Source organism: Dama dama, chromosome 26 (assembly GCF_033118175.1).
Source record: "Dama dama isolate Ldn47 chromosome 26, ASM3311817v1, whole genome shotgun sequence".
NCBI classification, from domain to species: domain Eukaryota; kingdom Metazoa; phylum Chordata; class Mammalia; order Artiodactyla; family Cervidae; genus Dama; species Dama dama.
Genome location: NC_083706.1, coordinates 50,570,173 through 50,589,808, shown reverse-complemented (window position 1 = coordinate 50,589,808; position 19,636 = coordinate 50,570,173). Strand labels below are relative to the sequence as shown.

Below are 19,636 nucleotides of genomic sequence, written 5' to 3'. Positions count from 1 at the left end.
GTTAATTTTACATCTCTAAACTAGTTGTCCTCTAATAAGCCCTGTTCAGAACATTCTACAGTTCAGCAGTATCCTCAAATAGCCTGCTCATATGCAAAAAAAAAAGTTCCACGGAAAACAAAGCTTAGTATCCACTTTTTTCCACAGAAGGCTTATTTCTTCTGAAATTATGCTGAAATGAAATCCACTTATAAAATGCCTTTAAAAGCATGCCTAATATATTCTTAATAGCTTTCCCTGCTACTTTATAAACATTTGGCATCCATATGATCCATGAGACTCGTAAGTCTATCAATGTCTGCAAAATACAACAAATGATCTTACAGGTCAAAAAGAAATTTTCATACTGCCTACGCCATTAGTACTTAAAGAAAATCAACTGGATACAGTCAGCTCAGATAGTTCATATATTCAAAATTCTTAAAGAGAAAATTTAAATTAATTTAAAATTTGGCAACAGCACTCCCTTTGTATGGCATATAGAACCTCATCAATTTCTATTTTAGGAACAATGTAAAGCAGAGAGACTTAAAATTATAAATGTACACTAAGTTAGGTTCTCTTTTTATTGTAAAATAAAAGCATGCAACGTTCCTTATGAAAAATTTTAGGAAAAAAGTAGCATGTATCCCTTCGACCTATTTTCTAAACACATATACACTTTTTGTTTTAATAGGATCACACTAAGTATAAGGGTTTTAATTCAAATTATTAACCATTTAAACAAAAATAAAGGGATTTATTAATTCACATGCTGAATCAAGAGAAAAATGGGAATGAATGTAGCAGAAGACGACAGTGGCCAAAGACGCCTGTCTGAAACCAAACTATTACTCTCTGTGAGATGGTGACTAGAGCTCCAGGGAGCTACCCGTAAGCTCAGGACTGCACAGGATACATTTCAGTTACTATGAAGAGCTTTTCTGTCCTTCAGCTCCCATCTGAAAACTCCTAGGAAAGAGCTCCAGGGGGCCGAGCTCTCATCAAGCGCCATCCCTACAGCCAGGCAAGTGGAGGACGAGGGCAGCTCCGTCTGTGCCACGGGGCCACGCGGGGAGGGAAGACAGGGCGGACAGGCCGAGCTGGTGGGGAAATGCCAGTGATCTGAGCAGACACCTCACGGGCTGGCTACCACATCCCGCTCCTGCTGCCGCATGCTCTGACCTCTCACTGAACACAGCAGAGGGTGTGGACAAACAGAAGTGCCGGAGCATCTTTTCAACAACGGGCTAGCAGGTCCCACTGGTGTGAAGACTTATCTAGGAGGAATTATATCACGAGCATTTGCCCATGTCACGGAATAAGTCTTAAAAACATGGTTTTTTAGTAATAACTGCACAGAATTTTTTTATGTGGGTCTAATAAGTTTTTTACATTTAATTTTATGACTTAAGTCCAGAAAAACCACATACTATCATGATCTTTTTTGAACACAATACTCAAAAGAGACAAAAAGCATTTTAGGAAAGCACCAACAATAACTGACATCTTTGCCACACCTCTTCCAGAAACTAGCCAAAGGACTAGGGGGCGGGGGGCGGGGGGCAGGGTCAGAGGAGTGGATTATGGCAAGGGTGGAGAAGGTAGGTGATCCTCTGAGGCTTACCATTAGCAAAAGTCTACCACTGACGGTTTTTTAAAACCTTTGTCTTTAAGGGAAGAGGATATAATATACCTCAAGGTGAAGCAGGAAAAGCAAGGCTTGTCATAATCTGATTAAAGGAAGACTAAAGGTTAAAAACAAACACACTGTAACTTAACCAACTGAGGGAAGTTAGTGATCAATGAGTCCCCTGGATGGCAGTGAGATCAAACCAGTCAGTCCTAAAGGAAATCAACCCTGGATATTCACTGGAAGGACGGAAGCTGATGCTGAAGCTCCAATACTTTGGCCACCTGATGCGAAGAGCCGACTCACTGGAAAAGACCCTGATGCTGGGAAAGATTGAGGGCAGGAGGAGAAGGGGATGACAGGATGAGATGGTTGGATGGCATCACCAACTCAATGGACATGAGTTTGAGCAAACTCTGGGAGATGGTGAAGGACAGGGAGGCCTGGCGTGCTGCAGTCCATGGGGTTGCAAAGAGCCAGACACAACTGAGTGACTGAATAACTAATTGAGGGAAAAGAGCAGCGTGTGCGAAGTCTAGGAAAATGAAAGCCTAAGAGTGAGACTCTCACACACCTCTCATCCTGGGAGCAGGGTCTATGCCTGACAGGGGTGCAAGCCAGCTTGGTGTGGTAACATCAGTCGCGAAGATCATTCCACTAATTTCCCTTGCTGACATCATGCTGACCAGTCAATCTCTTAATTATACTTTGGCAAGAGGGTACACTGACCCGCCAGGCATAGATGAAGCCAGGCGGGAGCTGAAGCTCCGTGCCTCGACCTTGCTTACCTTATCCTGCCCAAGGAAGGCCAGCTTTTACAGACCCATGGCAGTCCCTGGCCAAACTCCCTTTCTAACATCTCCTCCATGCCTCCTCTAAGAAATCATTTCCAATGGCCTGCCCACTGGCGGCATCAAAGTGTCTTTAAAAAGAATACAAACCACCTGGTCAAACGAGAAGGTGAAACAACAGACTGCTATGAGTGAAAGACGATAACCTCTGAGGGATGAGGGATTACGAAGTAACAGGAAGTTATTAAGGCAAATGTATCCAGTAAGCAATCAAGACTTTATATCCCCCTATTTCAGCAGGGCTCAGAACAAGATTTACAAGACACCCAGAGAACACAGATGAAGGCAGCAGAAGCCACTTCTGACAACATGACAATTAAAGGGAACCACAAAATCCTTCCTGAGAGACAGCCGTCCCCATTTTAGAACATGAAGGGGGAGCTTCTGCCTCGCTGGAGCCCTTTGTTACTGCTTGTGGTCACTGCTTCTCTGTCCAAAGCCACCTGGTCAGTGGTTAGCGCCCCCTGTAAGGGTCTCACACCACGCCCATCACTGATGGAGCCGGGAGAGCCTGCAGAGGTGGATTCCACCAGGGAGAACACATAGGTGAGGGACATCCCGTGTCAGGACGGAAACAAGCAGGCTCCAAGGGCACAGTGAGGTAGAGAGACAGGGATCAAATCACTGAGGAGTCACAGGATAGTCAAGGACTTTTTTTTTTTTTAACAGCGAAACCTGTTTTTTCCAAATAAACTTAAAAGAACTGTATTACAGTAAATAATAAAGTCACTGGTTTCAAAAAGTTATTTCAAGTAACCTGTACTTTACACAGTCAATAAACAAGAACAATGGGGCTATTTTTAACATAAATATTTTCATGAAACCTTACAGGAGATAGGAGTAGTCCCCAATCAGCTTTTAGGGCTTTTTAAAGTGCCGATTCAAGAAATTACAAAAGTAAACTGTTCCAGATCGGTTTTAATAGCTCTCCTGATAATTTCGGGATCCTCCTACAACTGACCCAGAAGCTTAAAAAAGAAATTGCTAAGAAATGCTTATGTATTCCTAAGTTTAATCACTAACAGTAACGACTGCTCTATCCTTATCATGAATTATTTATCAAAAACAAGGACAAGAGGTATCCCCGAGAGACAACAGGCAGTAAAACTGTAAGCGCACGATCCCCTCTCAACCTGTCTTGTGCTCCCCGGTCATTGCATAACTCTGGCGTCAGCAGGCGCGGAGCAGATGTGCTGCGCTGGCACCTGCCACGCTGCAGGCCTGGCCAACGTGTGCGGGCCTGCTTTCCACCAGAGACCTGTGCGTTAGACCAGCCTTCCTGATCAATGACACACCACCATGAACGACGTGAACAAGGACGGCAGACAGCGGTGGGGAGGCGGGGAGCTCTACTCTGGTCCGTTCCCAGACCAGTTAACCTAGAAGCACAAGGCACGTTACTGGTCCCCAGTGTGGCCAAGTGTGGCATCCAGCGTTATTTGAAAATAATGCACACCAAGCTTCTCTGAAATGGTTAAACACACAAACAGAAGAAATTCAAATAAACAACTGCAGAAGCCCTGAAGCGTCTCCTACTAATGATCTACAGTAAGCTGGTCAGAGGTCTGCTCAGCACATTGAAGAGGTGGTGGTAACAGTGAGGATGTACAGAAGAGAAAATAAACAGCTCTGTCAAGTAATGTTCTACAGATTTGCTATTGCAAAATTAACTGCGATGTTGCTAAGAAAAATATTTCTAAGATCTGCTTGTTCCGTGCACTGCTGTTCACTTAAAGTTGGATGAAGCCCATTATCCTGACCTATTTCTACTATAACAAAGACAGAAACCTGGCCGAAAACTCGAGGTTTCTTTTCATCATTAGAGAAAGTCATTTTTAACAGCACATTTTCAATTTTCTCTGTTCCTTTTACTTTTACCTAAGAATGCTCACATCCATTTTTTCCCAGAGTACAGCTGCATAGACTTACAACTTCTGATCTGCTCATTTGTATCATGAAATCACATCTCCTTTTTATGGGGATCAGAGGCAGGGAGAGTACAGCCAGACCTGAGCTGGGGACTAGCTATGAAACCCTGGACAAAACAATTAACGCTGTGCCTCAGTTTCCTCATCTTGAAAAAAGACAGTAATAGGACATACCTTGTAAGGCTGCTGGTCAAGATTAAAGGGTTAACATAAGCAAACGAAAGGGCAAGGTTAAAGCGATAAGTGTTCGTTATTATTTTTAAAGAGAAACTTACAGAGGTCAAAATACTCAAGAATGACTCTACTAACAAATGCACAAACTTTCTGACAAAAGCTCTAAAAATGTTAGATACAGTCCAAAGGACCAAAACGAATTCTCATTGCACCACATACCACGACTTAGAGAAGCTGTTCCCCTAAAAGCTCACCAGAGTATCTCAGGAGTTTGGAATGAAGGAAAATGAAGAACGACTTTCTTCACAGCTTATAAAAAAGCAGATCTGTTTGGGCCGACTGGGTCATAACAGGCACGAATGTGGTTCCTGTATTCGGTTCAAACTACAGCTACGGGCTTTTAAAACTTCTTTAAGGAGGAAAAAGGACACTTAACTCCCTTATTTCTGCAACTACACAGCAAGACAGTTAAGATGCAGGAGCAGATGTGGAAGTTATTCTCCTTACGGGGACAGGGGGCAGCAGTCTGCAAGTTTATACGGGGCGATGCAGAGGACAGGGGGGTAAGAGGGCATCTGAACAGACAAACAGAGGCACGCAAGAGGAGCGGAGAGCTCCTCGTTTATGGTGCGTTTCCGTCTCCCAGTCACTAAAACGGCATCAACATTGCGGAACGGAGTCCCTAGGGGAACCGAAAGGCACAGGCACGCTTTGGGTACCAAAGTTCCATCTTAGAGCTTTCCCGCGGGGGTGGTGGTGGGGGAGCCAAGTTGTGCACAAATCGGTCCTTTACTTGATATGCACGTGCGAGCAACCGTCTGCACCGGGCTCCTACCGACGGCCGGGAAGGAGGGGTGGGGAGAGCCCTCGAAAAGAGAAAGCAACCTGTTTGCAGAACCTCAATGCAGTTTCTCAGCAGGCACCCTCGGGGATGGGGGGTGGCGGGGTGGTGGACAAAAACGGACGGCAGGAGGAGAACGGACACGACCAGCGTGTATCTGCTTCGCGAGCGTCCACCTTGCCTCGCAGAGGGGCGCAGGGGAGGCAGCGTTTTCGCTGGAGACGAGGGTCGCGGCTGCAGCGTGGGACAGGAGGTGGGGGAGTCTCCCAGCGCGCCCCCCGCGAGCAGGGGAAGCCGCAGCGAGGCCGGCGGGCTGGGCGCTCGCGCGGACCCCGCGGCGCCCCAGCCGCGCGACTCGGCCGCCCTGCCCGCCCGCACCGGGTACCGCCCCGGGCTGCGCCCCGGCGGCCGCCTGGATGCTCCCGCAGCACCTGGCGGGAAGCGGAGGACCCCCCCCCCTCACCCCGATACCCCACGCCCCCCGCAGGCCGGGGCGCGCCCCGCTCTGGGCGCCGGGCCCGCAGCGCTCACCTCGCCGCCCGGCAGCGCTCGGGCTCGGGCTCTGGCGGCGGAGGCGGCGGCGGCTCCTCCATGGCGGCTGAGGTGACGGCGCAGGCGGGCGGCGGCACCGGCGCGGCGGCGGCGGCGGCTTCTCTCATCCGTGCGCGGGGCCCCGCATGGCCGCGGCGGGCAGCGAGCGGCAGGCAAGCGCGGGGGGCCCGGGGCGCCCCGGGGGTGCGGGAGGGGCTCGGCTCCGCCCCCGCCGCGCTAGCCCGCCGCGGGAGCCGCTCGCGCCGCGGCCATCTTGGAGACGGCGGCCGGCCGGGCTACGGCGGGCGGCGAGGGACACGCTTCCGCGGGCGGCGGGCGGCGAGGGACGCGCTTCCGCGGGCGGCGGGCGGCGAGGGACGCGCTTCCCCGGGCGGCGGGCGCCGCGGGGGCGGCGGCGGCGGCGGGAGCGGCCCGGCGCGGGAGGGCGGGAAGGCGGGCGCCCGGGGCAGGGCTGCGGGCGCGGACGGGCCGGCCGGGGGCGCGGCGCCGCCGTCTGGCTTCGCGCAGCGGGGCTGTGTGCGGCGGGCGGTGCGCGCCGGTGCGCCCAGGTGGTCGGTCAGCGCTGGGCGTGCACCCCGCGCAGAGCGGCGCGGCTTCGGCTAGGCGGCGATTCCCGACGTTCCCGTGCTTTGTAAACTTCAGCAAGGGGATCGTAGCCAAACGGACAGGCCGTCGTCCAGAGACAAGGATGGATGGATGCAACGCTGGTCGTTCACGCGCGGGCGCGGGCGCTTTGGGGGTCTTGGGAGGGGTCTGGGGGAGCGCTACGCTTTTGAAAGCGCCGTGAGCACAGACAAGACTGGAAACGCATAACATTCAAGTCGCCCCGCTCTCTACAGGGCGGGAAAGAATGCTTATCTAACCTCCTGACCGCAGGATCACAGGAAGAGAGTATGGATTTTGCAGACACTCGGGTTGCAGTGCTCCTACACCGAGGGAGAAAGAGATGTTCCAAAGATTATTTCAGAGTCAAAGAAACAACTGAAATTCCACCGCATCTTTTACTCACAGAGCATGCAGGGTTCACCGTTTTAAGTTGCAAGGCTTGACAAAATAAATGTCCCTAAAGGTGAAGTTCAGACTTAACTCAAAAAGAGCATCATTGAAAATTAAGTACAGTGTCTATTCATTCAAATGCGTTGGTGTTCAGAAGCTCTTTCGGTGGAGCTTGACTATGTAAGATACACTTATTGATTAAATGTTGTTGTTGGTAAGAAGAGTGGCCAAGATGAAAAATTTTAGATATAATTAAAGGCCAGATAGCTGTATCACATTCAAAAGTTCGTTATATTGTATATACATATTCGTGCATTTCACATGCATATGTGAAATTAGCTATTGTGCACGCAGTACTTTACAGAAATTTCTCTGTAGTTTAAGAACTTTTTCAGTCTATATCCTCTGTTTTGTCGTTGTTCACTCACTCAGTTGTGTCTGACTCTGTGACCCCATGTACTGCAGCACACCAGGCTCCTCTGTCCTTCACCGTCTCCCGGAGTTTGCTCAGACTCATGTCCATTGAGTCGGTGATGCCATCCAACCATTTCACCCTCTGTCCTCTCCTTCTCCTCCTGCTCTCAGTCTTTCCCAGAATCAGGGTCTTTTCCAGTGAGTTGGCTCTTTGCATGGGGTGGCCAAAGTATTGGAGCTTCAGCTTCAGTCTCAGGCCTTCCAATGTATATTCAGGGTTGATTTCCTTTAGGACTGACTGGTTTGATCTTGCAGTCCAAGGGATTCTCAAGAGTCTTCTCCAAACCACAGTTTAAAAGCATCAGTTCTTCAGCACTCAGCCTTCTTTATGGTCCAACTCTCACATTCATGAGAGTTGGACCATAGCTTTGGAAAAACCATAGCTTTGACTATATGGACTTTTGTGGGCAAAGTGATGTCTCTGCTTTTTATTAATTTTAATTTTAGAATTATTAATGTGCTCTATTAAGATAGTCTATTATTATATGACCTGATAGTGCTGAATTTCCAAATTGAAATTCATTGTATTCAACACCATTCAACAAGTACTTATTAAATGCATGTGTGCCAGGAACTAAGCTAGATGCTGGGGATATAGTGGTAAGCAAAACAAAGTCTTTTCCTGTATAGTTCACTTCCTAGTTGAGTAAGGGGATGGGAACAAGAGACAGAATAAAAACAAATTAACAAGTAAATACTTATTTAACATATCAGTGATAACTGGCATGGAGAAAAGTAAACTGGGAGGAGCTTGAAGGGGATGATGCTGTTTTACACAGACGGGTCTGAATAAAATGACTTGGTAAAAATACCACTATTTCAAAAGAAAACTGATACATTGTTATTTATTGAATTTCAGATTTTCTTTTGAAATAGTGATATGACCAAATCACTGAACTTTATCCTCACTAATGAACTTTTAAGTATTTTAATATTTTGAGGGACTTCCCTGTTGGTCCAGTCGTTAAGACTCTGTGCTCCCAATGCAGGGGATTCAGGTTCCATCCCTGAATCAGGGCAATAGAACCCATGTACTGCAACTAAAGATCCTGCGTGCTACATGCTACACCTGTTTATTTGGTGCAGCCAAATAATATTTTTTAAAAGGTATTTTAATATTTTGCATCAGTCACAGTTCACAAATAATTCCTGAAGACAGCCTGGGGCCTGTCCTCAGGTCTCCCGGCTTGTAAATCTATAATATTCAATATACAGCCCAGCACTTGAGAGATGTGTGCATTAATTTGCACTTGAGGGTACTCTTTTAGCAGACATCAAACAAATTTACACTTCTCATGGAAGGCATGTAGAAACCTAAGTGAACTAATATACTACGTGTTCAATAAGTATATTCTTCCTTCAAGTTCATTTTGTATCCTGTATCAGCCCTTGAGATGGTTGGATAGCATCACCAACTCCATGGACGTGAGTTTGAGTAAACTCCATGAGTTGGTGACGGACAGGGAGGCCTGGCGTGCTGCAGTCCATGGGGTCGCAAAGAGTCGGACACGACTAAACAGAACTGAACTGAACTGATCAGCCCTTGGTGCTACTCGTGTTCTCCTCCCATCCTAGGTCACTTCATTTCTGCAGTTCAGTGTTCCAGGTTTCAGGATCTGAGTTCATCTCCTTCTTCCCCACCCCAGCCTCACTCCCGCTCCTTGCCTGGGCTCTCTGACTTGACGATCTGCAGCACCCTTCTCCCGGTCAGTATCTGAACCACCACCCACGCAGCCCCTGACTCATGGGCCCGGTCCCATCACACTCCGCCCCCCCGCCCCTCTGGAATCCATTCGCTTCTCTCCAGCCTCACTACCTCAGACCACGGTGGCATCCCCCTAGATGACCATGAGAGCCCTCCCGGTGTTAGAGTGCTCACTCCCCAACCCCTGTGTCCTCACTCTGCAGCCACCAAAACCTTTCTGAGTCTCGATCTAAGCACATCACTCTTTGTCATTGTTTAATCACTAAGTCACATCTGACTCTTTGCAACCCCGTGAACTGTGGCCCGCCAGGCCCCTGTGTCCATGGGATTTCCTAGGCAAGGATACAGGGGCGGGTTGCCATTTCCTTCTCCAGGGGATCTTCCTGACCAGGGATGGAACCCGAGGCTCCTGCATTTGCAGGCAAGGTTTCTGCCATCTGAGCCACCAGGGGAGCCCTATCACGCTTATCAGATTCATTTTATTGCCATCTCGTTGCTGTCACAATAAAGTCCTTGCCAGACCCTTTTGAGTTCTTCAAATGCTTGAGACGTGGTCCTGCTACTCAGATTGTGCAGACGGAGGTCCCGTTCTGCCACCCTTTCACCTGGCCGGCCCTTCCCACTCGTCCCCTTCCGGCCTTTCTTCTTAGGAGGCCACCTCTCCCCTGGTGACGTGCTCTCCCTAGGATAGGAATGAGACGAGGGCCTTCCTACAGGCTGAGAGTCAGCATCCATCCAAATGGTGATTTAAAAATATTTGTTCCAAGGGGGCAAACTGACTTTATCTTCATAAAAGCTATTATTTTCACACTAATTCAAGGCCAGTGTGTAGAAGGAAGCTTGGAAAAGTATTGCCCAGCTTTCTGTAATTCTAGTTTTCCTAATCTTCCTTTACAATCTTCCAAGCCAGAATCTTTCTTGGAAGACATATTAGGGGTTTTACATGTTAATATAGTCAAACAGACCCTCTCCTTTTCTCTAATGATGTTTTTTTTTTGCCACTGGAGCCTGAGGGTACTATTTCAGCAGGAACCAAACAAATTTACATTTAACTGATTAGGTTAAGGCTTCACTTGTTTGAGCCCTACTTAATTTGTACTACATGTTCAATTAAAGTGCATGATTTTCTGTCCATACCCAGACCCTCCCAGCCCTCAGCCCTCCTTTCCTGCTGGGGTGTCCACTCCCTCAGAACAGACCCCTTCTGTCATCCACCACTGACCCCTGACCACCCCTGGAACAGTCCTGGAGAGAGGGTACCGAGGCTTTGTTCCGTGCCACAAACACTGGAGAAACTCAGGAAATATTGTTGCCTTCAGGAAGTAGGGTTTCTTTAACATTAATGAACTGTGATCATCGTCAGGTTTTTGTTTCTACATTTATCACTGTTTAGCACATGGCTGACCACATTGCCTTTAACCATGTTCTTAAAAACAATGACAGTAAAATCTTCAGAGAATTGTGTCTCACTCTGTCCTCAAGACTACATTCACAGAACCCTTATTAAGTTTCTTTAAAGTGAGTTCCAAAGGCCCAGATTAAAGCTCTAACCAAAGGACCAGTTTAGGTTAAGCGACAGAACACTGTGAACTTCACTCACCACTAGTTTCAGGCCCCACTCTGACACATGCTACCACTATGATGAAGTCTGAACCATCAGTTCAGTTCAGTCGCTCAGTCGTGTCTGACTCTTTGCGACCCCATGGACTGCAGCACACCAGGCTTCCCTGTCCATCACCAACTCCCAGAGCTTGCCCAAACTCATATCCATCAAGTCAGTGATACCATCCAACCATCTCATCCTGTTGTCCCCACCAACATAGGGATAGGTCTGTGTATCTATATGTATCTGTCTGTGTATCTATATGTATGTATCAGTGTTAAGGGTATCATTATAATGCCTTAGCATCTTATCAAGGCTAATGTATTAGCAGAAAGTAAATTTTATGGTTTTGTGGCAAGATAATAAAAAAAAGAATGTTTGTGCCAAGCTATATTGTAAATGTACAGATGTGAAAGTTAGACCATAAAGAAGGCTGAGCGCCGAAGAACAGTTGCTTTTGAACTATGGTGCTGGAGAAGACTCAAGAGTCCCTTGGACTGCAAGGAAACCAAACCAGTCCATCCTAAAGGAAATCAACCCTGAATATTCATTGGAAAGACTGATGCTAAAGCTGAAGCTCCAATAGTCTGACCACCTGATGCAAAGAACTGACTCATTGAAAAAGATCCTGATGCTGGGAAAGATGGAAGGCAGGAGGAGAAGGGGAGGACAGAGGATGAGATGGTTGGATGCTATCACCGACTCAATGGACATGAGTTTGAGCAAGCTCTGGGAGATAGTGAAGGACAGGGAGGCCTGGTGTGCTACAGTCCATGGGGTTGCAAAGAACCAGACACAACTGAGTGACTGAACAACAACAACAAATGCTATAAATAGGGTTACATCTTTCTTTTAAAAATAACCACAAAACCTCTAAGACTATTGTTTTTTAATTATTATGAGCATGGGACCACGTTTTACTTGGAGTAAGCTTCTCCTGTCGCTATGGTTTTCGTGAGCTTTCCGCCTGAATTCTTCACCACCCCGGCCCTCACCTCTCCAGTGCCTCGTTGGTAGCTCTGCAAAGGCAAGAAGACAAGAGTACAAGCCTCCTGATCTTCTCATGACCAGAGGAGTAGATTCCTGTTCACTCCGGCACACAGGGAGAAAGGCTGCCTCAGTGACAGGGTGATGAGGACCTCACACCTAGCAAGGAAAAACTAAACCAGGCCTTTCATACGTGGATTTTTTTTCCCCCAAAAGATACTCTGACCTGTGTTTCTACCGACTAGTAAAGCACTAGTAAATGCTGAAGCTGAAACTCCAATACTTTGGCCACCTGATGTGAAGAGCTGACTCATTGCCAAAGACCCTGATGCTGGGAAAGGTTGAGGGAAGGAGGAGAAGGGGACAAGAGAGGAGGAGATGGCTGGATGGCATCACCGACTCGATGGGCGTGAGTCTGAGAAAACTCCGGGAGTTGGTGATGGACAGGGAGGCCTGGCGTGCTGCGGTCCATGGGGTCGCAAAGAGTCGGACAGAACGACTGACAGCAACAGTAAAGCACACAAAAATTGAACGCGTACGAAACATAATTAGTTGCCACACCTCTTAAGCAGTCCTTGGAACGTTTACCTTTGGTCTTTCTCTTTTGAATATTGGCAAGTTAGGTAAAATCTCCCTTGGTTTGTTTTTTTTTTTTTCCTGAGAGGTAATTTGACTGTTTTTCTTATTTCTCCACCAGGATCCAAATCATCCCTTATTTCAGAGATTCTTCTTTGCGCAAACAATAGATGTAAAGAGAGTCCCCCCACCCCCCACTCCATCCCAGGCTCTGAATCATTAAACAAAGGGCAAAAAATTACTCTCGCTCTTCTTTTCAATGGTTGGATTGTTACGAGTGAAACTAATAAAGGAAAAGGAAGAGGGCGTCAGCCTAGAACGAGCTGGACTCTGGAGGGTGGGAGATGTGTTAGTGGACACCCGAAGTGAAGAGCCTCCTCTGGAAACACAAGCAGTGAACGTCAGAGGAGCCCACGCCCCCTCTCTGACTTCTTCACCCCTTTCTACGGGATCCTGTCAATGCGAGGAATGGGGGGCGTGGCGGGGGGGTGACTGAAAAATGAAATCTCTGAGACAGCTTGCTTCTTCTTGTTGTCCAAAAATTTCAGTCATTTCCCCACCAAAAGGGCCATAGAACTTGCCTGATCCTCATCCTTTCGCTTCTCTTTCAGACATCCAGGTGGGACTTTTAGAGAACTGTGAAACTGCAGTTTCTAAATCAGTTTCAGATCCCTTCAAACCAATAAGCGTAGACTGCACACAGCCCGGAGCCAGGCACGGAGAACCAGTGAGGACCAACGCCGGGCCCCCACGCCCTCTGCCGGGGGCTTCTGCTCCCCTTTCCCTACGTGCCAGTGTCCCCCTCCTTCCACATGTAGTTCGGGGGGGCTCCCACCTCCTCTGGGAAGACTTCCCTGAGCCCCATATGCCTGCCTCACCCTGACAGTGAGGTGCTCCCCCTAAGGCCCCCATAACATCTCAGGCAAACTCTTCAGTTCAGTGCGGTTCAGTCACTCAGTCGTGTCTGACTCTTTGCGACCCCATGAACTGCAGCACGCCAGGCCTCCCTGTCCATCACCAACTCCCGGAGTCCACCCAAACTCATGCCCATTGAGTCAGTGATGCCATCCAGCCATCTCATCCTCTGCCATCCCCTTCTCCTCCTGCCTTCAATCTTTCCCAGTATTAGGGTCTTTTCCAGTGAGTCAGCTCTTTGCATCAGGTGGCCAAAGTATTGGAGTTTCAGCCTCAACATCAGTCCTTCCAATGAACACCCAGGACTGATCTCCTTTAGGATGGACTGGTTGGATCTCCTTGCAGTCCAAGGGACTCTCAAGAGTCTTCTCCAACACCACAGTTCAAAAGCATCAATTCTTTGACACTCAGCAAACTCTTAGTTTAGCACTATTTACATCTCTTATCTGGTTGATGACAGGCGTATTTCTTACCCTGTGACCTTCTCAAGAGTAGGCAATATTTTTTACTATCACTATCTTTAACACCTGGTATAAGATCCTATACATAACACATGTTCAGTAAAATGTCTTGAAAAAATAAACTTATGGATGAATGGATGGATCTAATTGGGGAAATAACCCTAAGGTAACAGTTGTTTATTGTTGTTGTTTAGCTGCTAAGACATAGCTGACTCTTTTGCAACCCATGGACTGTAGCCCGCCAGGTTCCTCTGTCCAAGGGACTTCTCAGGCAAAGAAAACTGGAGTGGGTTGCCATTTCCTCCTCCAGGGGATCTTTCTCGGATCAGTGATTGAAACCACACCTCCTGCATTAGCAGGAGGATTCTTCACCACTGAGCCACCTGGGAAGCTATAAAGTAATAATCACTGTGGTATAAGTAGACCCTAAAAAACATCAAAAGGCAGATTTTCTAGGAGATGTTCTAAAGAGAGACAACCAAAGTGGATACAAGTAAGGGGAAAAAAATAACTATATAAAATAGATGTTCACTATGAGGCATAAGGACTTCCCTAGTAGCTCAGTGGTAAAGAATCTGCCTGCAATGCAGGAGCTGCAGAAGACATGGGTTCAATCCCGCGGTCGGGAAGATCCCCTGGAGGAGGGCATGGCAACCCACTCCAGTATTCTTGCCTGGAGAATCCCATGGACAGAGGAGCCCGGCGGGCTACAGTTCATAAGGTTGCAGAGAGTCAGATACGACTGAAGTGACCTAGCACACACACGCACATGAGGCATAAAAGCAGTGTTAACTCACATCATGCGAGGCTAGAAGGGACAAAAAGTGTTAGAAAAATAACCTGGATTCTAATACTGACAGTAGAGAATCTTAATGGCTCTTCGGGCTGTCTGTGTCTATATACTTACCAGCAAACAAAAGGCTCTTTATTTGCAGCCCAGCCAAGTTAACACATAAAATTAAACATCACTCAGGGTGTCCAGCGCCGAGAGAGAGCTAAATAAGAGGGGAACAGGAGGAAGGAGGGAGGTCACAGTAGCTCAGCACCTCCTAGGTTTGTATTTCTCCAAACAGGATCCTTAGACCACAGGCGTTGCAAGCTCTGTATGGAAATGCAGATCACTAGGCCCCACCCAGGAATCAGTGAATCAGAACCCCTGGGTTAGGACTCAGGCATGTTTCAGACAAATTCCTGGGTTATATTTGTTAATAAATGTAAGTACCAGAAATATATTATAAATATTATAAAATATACTGTATATCTATTATACATCATAGAATTAACATTTACATATAAATGTGATATAAACCTATTATATGGAGCTTCCCTGGTAGCTCAGATGGTAAAGCGTCTGCCCGCAATGCGGAAAACCCGTTTTCGATCCCTGGGTTGGGAAGATCTGGAGAAGGAAATGGCAACCCACTCCAGTATTCTTGCCTGGAGAATCCCACGGATGGAGGAGCCTGGTAGGCTACAGTCCATGGGGTCGCAAAGAGTTGGACATGACTGAGCGACTTCACTTTCACTTTTCAAACCTATTAAGTAAATATTATATAATATTTTTATTAGGACTCATATAAATCAGTGTGAGACCCAGAGCCAGTTGTCACATTAGATCTTTGGTTTTCTTTGTATCTTTGCTCTAATTCTGCACCTGGTGCGGCAGAGGAAGTTAAAAACGTTGTATTGACCAACTGATCACAGAGCTAGAATTGTTAAAGTGTCCAAAACATGACTATCATAAAGCAACACATGTGGCCCATTCTGGAAGGAGGCTGATGAGAGACAACTTCAGGCAGAAGGTGGCATTTGAGCAGGGCCTTGAGACACCCTCATAGCTCAGTTGGTAAAGAATCCGCCGGCAATGCCGGAGACCCCCGTTCGATTCCTGGGTCAGAAAGATCCCCTGGAGAAGGGATAGGCTACCCACTCCAGTATTATTGGGCTTTCCAGGTGGCTCAGCTGGTAAAGAATCTGCCTGCAATGCAAGGGACCTGGGTTTGATCCCTGGGTCGGGAAGATCCCCTGGAGAAGGGAAAGGCTACCCATCCAGGATTCTGGCCTGGAGAATCCCATGGGCTGTATGATCCGTGGGGTCGCAAAGAATCAGAGACGTCTGAGCGACTCTCACTTGAGAGACCAATGGGATGTCACAGCTGGGGTGGGGGGTGGTGCGCTGCAGGAGAGAGGAGGAGAAGAAAGACGCACGCAGTTCGTGGGGACAGACGGACAGACGGAGCTCACTGTGGTGTGGTGGCGAGGGTGGGACGACCTCGGGGATCAGAAAGAGAAGCATTTCAAATGTCATTCTCTTTGTGTGCAAACCGCAGAGGCTCCTGGATAGCCAAGTTATTCGTCTCAGTTTAGAGCCTTTTTTTTTCAGCCTTTTTAAAACACAGTTTAGTTTTTTTTTCCTTATTGTGATTTTTTTATTGATTTTGGAATGTTTCACTTTTTGATGTATTACACTTTATATTTTGTATGTGCTTATTCTTAGCATGGGCTCCCCAGGTGGCAGTGGTGGCAAAGAACCCACCTGTAACACAGGAGACGTTAAGAGACCCAGGTTCCATCCCTGGGTCGGGAAGATCCCCTGGAGGAGGGCGTGGCAACCCCCTCCAGTGTTCTTGCCCGGAGAATCCCATGGACAGAGGAGCCTGGCAGGTTGCAGTCCATGGGATCACGAAGAGTGGGATGTGACTCAGGTGACTTAGCACGCACGCATTCTTTGCATGCTTTAGATTTTACTTTTTGTGCAATTTGGGGGTTGGGAGAGGAGTTGTGGCTTTTAACATTTAGAAAAATTTTTTTAAACAATTGTATTTATTTTTGGCTGTGCTGGGTCGTCACGGCTGCACAGGCTTTTCTCCAGTTGCTGAGCACGGGGCTCCTCTTCCCCGCGGTGCACGGCTTCTCATCACGGTGCCTCCTCTTGTTGTGAAGCACAGGCTCTAGAGTGTGGCAGTCAGGGTGCCAGAGCACAGGTTAGTTGTTCCGAGGCACGTGGGATCTCCTGGATCAGGGATCAAACCTGTGTCTCCTGCATTGGCAGGCGGATTCTTTACCACTGAGCCACCAGGCAGAGAAGGCAAGGCACCTCACTCCAGTTCTCTTGCCTGGAAAATCCCATGGACGGAGGAGCCTGGTAGGCTGCAGTCCATGGGGTCGCTAGGAGTTGGACACGACTGAGTGACTTCACTTTCATTTTCATGCATTGGAGAAGGAAATGGCAACCCACTCCAGTGTTCTTGCCTGGAGAATCCCAGGGACGGGGGAGCCTGGTGGGCTGCCGTCTATGGGGTCACACGGAGTCAGACACGACTGAAGCGACTTAGCAGCAGCAGAACCACCAGGGAAGCCCCTTAACTTTTTATACAATTTTTAAAGGTTACTACAAAATCTTGGCTAATTCCCTGTGTCGTACATTACAGCCTTGAGCCCATCTTACACTGGATAGTTTGCACCTCCCACTCCCCCAACCTCTATATTGCCTCTTCCCCTCTCCCCACTGCTAACTAGTTTGTTCTCTGTGTATCCATTACGGGCTTCCCAGGTGGCGCTAGTGGTAAAGAATCCACCTGCCAATGCAGGAGACCTAAGAGACATGGGTTCAATTCCTGGGTGGGGAAGATCCCCTGGAGGCGGGCACGGCAACCCACTCCGGTATTCTTGCCCGGAGAATCCCATGGACAGAAGAGCCTGGCAGGTCGCCAAGGGTCAGACAGAACTGAAGCAACTGTGAGCACACACTCACGTATCAGCTTAGAGTCTCCCTGTGATTCTTTGTATAATACCAGGTGTCACAACAAGAGGGCCGATTAAAATGCATGTCGGAGTAGCCGTGGTTCCCCAGATGCAGTACCTTGGCCTGAGCCCGAGGTGCTTGGGCCAGGTCCCGAGAGTTTCAGCCCCGGTCGATGTGTAAACCCATGGAGGACTGAGACCCGGGGACTGGGACTCTTCCTCTCAGTTGGCAGCCTGGTGTGACTCATCCATCCTGGATCCCCAGGCCGTCAGAGCCTCCCCAGGTCCCATTTGGCTGGGCGCTGGGGGGCGGTGTGAAAGCAGAAGCCCTGCAGGTGGCTGGGATGCGTCAGAGCACATCCGAGCAGGTCAGAAGCCAAACTTCTGTGCCCGCGGGCAGCCAGCCTGACCCTGCTGCTAGGATGAGGCCATCAGTGAGCGTGTGCAAAGGGGCTGCACACCTCGGCCACACGAGGACAGGTGTGTGGGAGGGCACTCTGCTTACTTCATCTGGGCTCTGGGTGTGCTCCCCTTTCCTCTTTGAACGTGAAAAAGCAGCCATCACGCCTGCACGTGGAGACAGCCCTTGTCATCCAGATAGAGGCCGGTCCTCGTCCTTGTCTGTCCCCGCACACTCCTCGCTTGAATGGACACTGCATGCCGAGTGCAAACCCATCCCGGGGGGCTTCCTTATACCTGGGGTCCGTAGTCTACTGCCCACAGCTCTCAGGTTTCCAAATTCAATATCTCATCTCCTGACTATTAGGGCTTCCGAGGTGTCGCCGTGGTAAAGAATCTGCCTGCTGATGCTGGAGACTCTGGAGACTCGAGTTCAATCCCTGGGTTGGGAAGATCCCCTGGAGGAGGAAATGGAAACCCACTCCAGTATTTTTGCCTGGAGAATTGAATGAACAGAGGAGCCTGGCGGGCTACAGTCCATGGGGTCGCAGAGTCGGACACGACTGAGATCGAGCACGCACCAAATTATTAGCATTTAAAAAAGAAAGATTCTCCCTCAGCCAGTTTCTCTTGCAAATCAGCCTTCCTTTCTTAGAAGTGGCTCTTAGGCGCTTTAGATTGAGATCAAGGTTGGTTTTTAAAACACACTCGTGTTGAGTTTAAGAAAGAACACCATCAACAGTAGAACACAAAACAAGTAATCTAAGCAACGCGCGTGAGACCTCTGGCTCTCTCATGATCACAGGCACTGAAATGTTTAGAGGAGAAAAACAAGAGATCTTAAAAGATGTTTCCTTATCAACATTAACAGTTTCAATAATTGCAAATTACGCCCTCCCTCCCCTTATTTTGCAGCACTTGCAGGACACTCTCACTCCAGGGGAGCTTATTATTCACCTGTACGCAGGCTCTGGGCTGGCTACGGAGGAAAAGGTCAATTTCTCTGGGGCATCTGCGATCTGGTTGGGAGATAAGATAACACTGAGGTAACCATGTCAGGCCGTGTCTGCCCTGCTCTCTGCCCATCCTTCTGGATCCAACCTGTCACCTCCTCTGTGACAAAGTCCTCGGCCTCTCCAGGTCTCTCCCTGCCTGGGCCTGGCATTCTCAGCCCCTCTGACCACTTTGGGGAGCCCAAGCCTTCACGTGACAATTGCTTGTCCTGCGTGGGCTGTGTCTGTCCCCGAGCTGGGTGGCAATCTCTAGGGGGGACAGAGATCTATGTTTTTTCCATGTTCTCCTCCACAACGAGCACATGGACAAGCCTCACTAAAGAGCCAAGGGATAAAGCAACGGCACTCAGACCTCACAAGGCGCCACTCCCCGTGTCTCAGAGAGGACGATGACCAGGAAGTCATCAAGGCCAGTAATTGTCATCAGTTATGAGCTGGAGGTTCCAAAGGCCAAGATCAGTAGATTATCTACTTTCACATCAAAACCAATCATAACTAGCCTTGCGTGTGTTCTGAACTAATTTCTGATAAACAAATAAATAAAAAAAGCATCCCGATGGCTCATCTTGAAGCACCCAAACAATCCTGGGGAGCAATGTAGGAAGGAGACGTGAGGGGTGTTTGATTCTCCGGGCAAGAATACTGCAATGGGTTGCCATTTCCTTCTCCAGGGGATCTTTCCAAGCCAGGGATCGAACCTGAGTCTCCTTCATTGCAGGTGGTTCTTTACCATCTGAGCCATATTTAAATATCTGGGCAGATCACTTTTCTAGGGATGGCAACTATGTTCTGTCACAATCAGCAA

General features: G+C 48.4%; 2 protein-coding genes across 5 annotated transcripts in view; one reads left to right on the top strand and one right to left on the bottom strand.

Annotated features, from left to right (window-relative positions):
- Positions 1-6,050, bottom strand: part of MAP3K4 (mitogen-activated protein kinase kinase kinase 4) — a 101,908-nt gene extending 95,858 nt beyond the window's left edge. For all 4 annotated transcript variants that reach the window (XM_061130278.1, XM_061130279.1, XM_061130280.1 and 1 more), the window contains exon 1: positions 5,938-6,050. In XM_061130278.1, the coding sequence (XP_060986261.1) occupies positions 5,938-5,999 (62 nt within the window). In that variant the 5' untranslated portion in view covers positions 6,000-6,050. The remainder of the gene's footprint in view (positions 1-5,937) is intronic.
- On the top strand, positions 5,998-6,561 carry LOC133047190 (uncharacterized protein FLJ37310-like). Its single transcript, XM_061130239.1, has one exon. The coding sequence runs from the start codon at positions 5,998-6,000 to the stop codon at positions 6,559-6,561; it is 564 nt and encodes a 187-aa protein (XP_060986222.1).
- Positions 6,562-19,636: the final 13,075 nt, after the last annotated feature.